Source organism: Phoenix dactylifera, chromosome 14 (assembly GCF_009389715.1).
Source record: "Phoenix dactylifera cultivar Barhee BC4 chromosome 14, palm_55x_up_171113_PBpolish2nd_filt_p, whole genome shotgun sequence".
NCBI lineage: Eukaryota > Viridiplantae > Streptophyta > Magnoliopsida > Arecales > Arecaceae > Phoenix > Phoenix dactylifera.
Window position 1 is genome coordinate 4,464,969 of NC_052405.1, and position 5,571 is coordinate 4,470,539.

Sequence of the window (5,571 nt, forward strand, 5' to 3'; positions counted from 1 at the left end):
TAAATCAAATATTACGGCTTTACGATCAACGCTAGAAAAAGTTGAGATTATTCTGGTAGTCATGGGCCTGCTGATAATGCTAAAAATAAAACAAAAATTTGTATAATACTTTTCTCTTTATCCAACCAATCAAATAAAAAGGCCATAGCCATGGCATAGCCAGTACCTTTTATTAAAGCATGATGCATAAGAGCTTGACTGAAGTCTACGTGGGATTATCCTAACAGAACAAAGTGAGCAATCTCATGCAAGCCCCCAACTTTGCCCTGGCTATTTGCAAGTCTGTTGGCATCTTGCAGAAAAGATGAGTCTTTCACTCTTCAAAGTATCCTCCTTTAACACATGCTTACAGGGAAATAAGGAATTAATGGGTCTCGAGAGGTCTTTCCAAAAGGTTCATTCCCATCTTTCCCGACCACAATATGAAAAGATGCCTTGAGTGACCAATAATCAAAAGAATTAGTGGAAAGCATTCTCCCCCATTAACTTCAAAGATACCACCTTTTTTTTTCACTCCCCTTTCATTGCTTGCTTCTTAAGCATGGCTTCCCTCCCCCTCCAAGAACATTTCTTATTACCACCACCTACAATTCTCACCTGAAAGAGGAAAAGAGCATACCATCCTTCTTCCTTTGAAGCTCAGGGAGGAGAGAGATTAGCATGACGACCGATTGGGGGCCTGTCATCGTGGCAGTGATACTTTTCATTCTCCTTTCTCCGGGGCTCTTGTTTCAGCTGCCAGCCAGGGCAAGAATAATAGAGTTTGGTAATATGTACACAAGTGGGATCTCAATTCTGGTTCACAGTATCATATTCTTCGCAATACTAACCATCCTGGTGATTGCAGTAGGCATTCATGTGCGTGCTGGCTGATCAAAGATGGTGAAAGTTTCATGTTTTTCCACTTTGGTTTTGGACTGCTTCCTGCCATTTCTCCCCTCAAAAAGGTTTCTTTGCTTTGCAACTGTATGTTGGTAGAGAGATTTGGTATTTTTATTCCATCTTCACATAAGATGCATCGATTTGGATTCACAGTTGTATACTGAATTATTGATGTCGTGCCATGGTTGGTGAATGAATGAACTAATCAAAACCATTTAGGGAGGCTATCTTCTAACACCGGATATTTAGGAAATCACTTTGTTTCATTTCAATTGTTTCTATCTAAATTTGTTATAGATTATATTGGCTGGTAATTTGGGTTACACGACCAGAATAACCTTCTCTGTAATATATAGTAAGTTAATTTCAAGGACAAAATTATTTTAGTCTCAAAAAATTGGGCTATTACATTCCCCCAGTACCGTATCCATCAAATTTGGTCGATGGCATATTGGTTCCTAAGTCTCTCCTACAATTCAAAGGCAGATCTAGTGATCTCTAAGTGAATTCCTAATAGGTTCTCGAGGCCTTGAACCCCGAGCATAATATAGATATAAAAAAATGAATGTCCTAAAACCCAAGTTCGAGTTTGAATCTTGAGAGATGTATTCTCAAGTATTTGGCCTAAGTAATTTTTGAACTATCACTTTGAAATGATTGCAGTAGCAGCACCATCATTCTTAGAGCACATATAGTTTAGGAGTGAAACAATGTCATCTGGATTGTATTCAGAATGCTACCAGACATTGAAAAGCTTACCTCCTCCAGATGATACAACTTTAGAATCCTTTCAAAAAAATTTCTCCATTGACATTGATTTTCTTCATAGAATTGATTTAACTCTTTTACAAATTTCACAAACATAGATTATATTTGCCACAATCCAGAATCTCACTCAAACAGTCTAGCCGAAAGTTGTTATTTGAATTTTCTGACCCTATATAAGTACCCAAGATCTATATAGTATATAGTTGATATTGAACTAAACACACGTTCGCACGGATCTTCACATACTCCCTCCATTTAAGCCCTAGCGTCCTCGCCAGGCTAAGAGTCTAAATCCATTCAAATCTAATCATAAGCACCACGATTGGCCCGTGGTTAGCCTCTATGAATCTATACTATAGTGTCCTCTATTCCACATAGGTCATGGGCCGAGTATGCTCTAATACCATTTGTCACAATCCAAGACCTCATCCAAAAAAAGTTAGTTAGAAGATGTTATTTAAGTTCCTTGGCCCTATACAAGTATTCAAGATCTACCTAGTATATAGCCAATATAGAAGTAAATATACAATATGGAACTAAACACGTCTGCACGGTCCTTACAATATCTAATACGATGAAAGTGCCAGTCTTTGACGGGAATCGCCGCCGTCACGGAGAATTTAGCGACGCGTGTTTTTGTAACGAAGTCAGTGACGGGAGCTCCGGTCACAAATTCCATATTAGTAACCGGAAACACGGTATAGTGACGGGAATCTCCGTCACTATACGCGTGTTTTCTGGTAGTGCAAATAACTTGGAATAAACTCTCATCTCTATCAAGATTGAAGGGATTATAAGTATTTGGAAGATGGCTACTCGGACCAGTATTAGCTTATAATAGACCCCTACAGAATTTGGCACAGCTAGATCCTATTTGACCTATAATTCAAATGCATGATCTATGAACCCGAGTTCCATGTCCCAAATAGGTTATACAAAAGCCATGCTTTTTTGTAGCATATACATCTCTTATAAATGGACCCTAAAAACCTCAATCCTTTCAAATATGATAGGAAGCCCAGCTATCATTGTAAAGTTCACAAACCTCTTCTAAGAACAGAAAATGGAAGGCTTCCTCTCCTTGTTTTTTTTTTTATAATCACAACTAGTAAATCCCTTGGTGCTGCAAATACTGACGCTGTTCTTTAGCACTTGCATGAGGGACAATTTACCCTCTTATAACGGCTAATTTCGTGACGGACGATGGCAATGGCCGGATGAAGGGTAATAGCCCAATAAAAGATCTAAAACCTATGACTATATTATTAAAAACGATACGGTCATCCTCCTCTTCGGTCCGCTCTCGTCTATTATAGTATAAAACAGCCTTTGTATTTTGAGTTATATCTGGGAATTATTAAAGCCTTTGTATAAGATGGCCACTGGACCCGCCGCTCTTGCCCAATCCGACCGGATCGTTGTGGATGAGGAAATTGGTTACACTTTCATAGGAAAATTTAAACATAGAAAAAGAGTTGAACCATCAATTCATGTTTTACACTCATGAATGGCATAAACCGATGTCTGCCTAGCTATAATTTATTTGATAATAATCTCATATAAATCATTAATTATTTTAAATATTATGATTTTTTTACCATAATATCTGTTGTGGTGGATGTGTGAGCAGATTCGTCCAACTTATGATCTATATATGTGGTAACCTAGACACATTCGGAAATTCTTCAAGGCATTCTGGTTGAGGCTCCCTAGCCGATCTGAAAGCTGAGACGAGTCACTACAAAAGAAATAATATTTTTCGGCATTTTTTAGAGTGTTTACCGATGCTTATAAGCGTCGATACTTTTCCTGCCAAAACGTGGCGAAAGCGTCGGGCAGGTGGGGGTGGGAGATTTTCTTTTCGATGCTTTTGAAAAGCGTCGGCATTACCTGACTCTATGCCGACGCTTTTTAAAAGCATCGGCAAGGGCTTTTTTCCAATGCTTTTATGCGTCGGTGTAGGACGTGCCTTTTGGGTACTACCGACGCTTAAAAGCGTCGGTATAAGCCTGACATTGCTGATGTTTAAAAGCCGTCGGTGTAGGCCTGATATTGCTGACACTTAAAAGCGTCGGTATAGACCGTGCCATTTGGTTATTACCGACGCTTAAAAGCATCGGTATAGGCATGCCGGTTTACTTATTGCTGATGCTTTTAAGTATCAGCAATAGTGATTTTTTTAAAAAATAAATTTATAAAAATAAATTTTAAACCTGTATACATTACTTTTCAGCACAACAAATATATATAACAAAAGTCACATCACAAACAAAATTTTTTTATTAAAAAAAATATATTATCATATTTGATTACATTGTACTTCAAAAATATTAAAAATATATATATCAAATTCCTAAATAAACAATCGACGATATCAAGAGTCGACGGCATCATCATTTCTACGAGTAGATGAAGTATCAGCAAACTATAAGAAAAAAAAGACACTTTAGAAACTAAGAATACAAAAGTCATTATACTCGTACAATAATATATTATAATTATGTAAAATATTCATATATATTTAGTTATTTACCGGAGGGGCAAATTTCTGCAAAAAAGATGAAATATGATCCAGCTAATCCCACAAAGATTGCATCTTCAACTCTTGGCTTTGCTTCAATTCCGCCATATCGGTATATGACTCTGTCTCATCTCCTCTATCCTTGTCTCATATGATTGCTTTATCTGTACTATCTCTGTCTTCAGACTACAAACCTCTGCAGTACTACTACCTTGTCTAGCATCTTGGGTATATTGGCTCACTGCAGACAACTGAGTAGGGGTGACTCCAACGCCATAACCCCTCCCTCGACCATAACGTTCTGGTTCCATCAATTTGGTATAGACCTGAGCTTCGACGCGACTGGCCGCGTCAGATGATGATGACTCCCCAATGCGTTCTAAAATAAGAGTTGTAGCTCTTTCCTATATCTCTCTCTCAAAAAAACAGTCACATTAATATTCAAAAAAAAGTAAAACTAATAAATTTTTTTTTGAACAAATCACAAATAAATACATACAACTATATCTCTCAACTCGTTCCAGACAAAACTACCATCTCGGTGGGTGTGAGTCATCTTATAAAACTCTACCTTACTAGGCTCTCTCCTATGCTCTTCTATCTACACACACGAAATGTATATTGACAAACTATATATCATGATATGTGCTATATGTTAGTAGAGTTTCAATAGTTCAAAAGAACTTACGAATTCATTTCTACGTCTCGCATAACTTTTCGAGCCTGAAATGTGAGGAACTGCTTGAGATGCTCGTGCAGCTCTACCATTATTGTAATATGTCTGCCAAAATAAAAGTACATAATAAAATATATTCAATGTATATAATTACAATCCATATTAATAACAAAGATAATATAAGATATTGAAACAATATACGTGACCTGTCCTCTTTCAGAAAATCAGTAGTGAACAAGCTCCCTCCACTGCTGAGGGTATATATCAGGAGGACAAATACGAGCAACATCCGCCTCTATCATACCTTCGTGCTTGTAATCCGTCTTCAACTTTCCTTATATTCTTTCCATTTGCAGTTGAGGGACTTTAGCACCCAATCATGGAGCTCTGAAGGGAGTACAAACTTACCCTACAACAAGATACACAATATTATAATAATATTAAATCAAAAATTATGATAGTAAGCAAACTAACATATAGGAGATATCAAATTAAAAAGAATAAATTCAATTCATTACCTGTATAAGTCTAAGAAGCTAAACCTTATACGAAGGAAGCATTTCATTCCACTTCGTATAGTTGAGTGGACACAGCTGATCCTTGTGTGCAACCGATCCTAAAAAGGTTGATAAAAGACTTTCAGCTCTATTGATGGGCTGCCCCAATTCGTTGCATCAGATGATGATCTTCTCACCCTCACGAAGCTGCCACACATTCTTTGCTT

General features: G+C 37.3%; 1 protein-coding gene across 1 annotated transcript; it reads left to right on the forward strand.

Annotated features, from left to right (window-relative positions):
* The first annotated feature begins 506 nt into the window (after window positions 1-506).
* On the forward strand, window positions 507-1,064 carry LOC103721701. Its single transcript, XM_008812010.3, has one exon. The coding sequence runs from the start codon at window positions 661-663 to the stop codon at window positions 871-873; it is 213 nt and encodes a 70-aa protein (XP_008810232.1). The 5' UTR covers window positions 507-660; the 3' UTR covers window positions 874-1,064.
* Window positions 1,065-5,571: the final 4,507 nt, after the last annotated feature.

What these genes read in the sequence shown, in the direction of transcription:
- LOC103721701 (XM_008812010.3), top strand. Translation starts at nt 661, where the DNA reads ATGACGACCGATTGGGGGCCTGTCATCGTGGCAGTGATACTTTTCATT.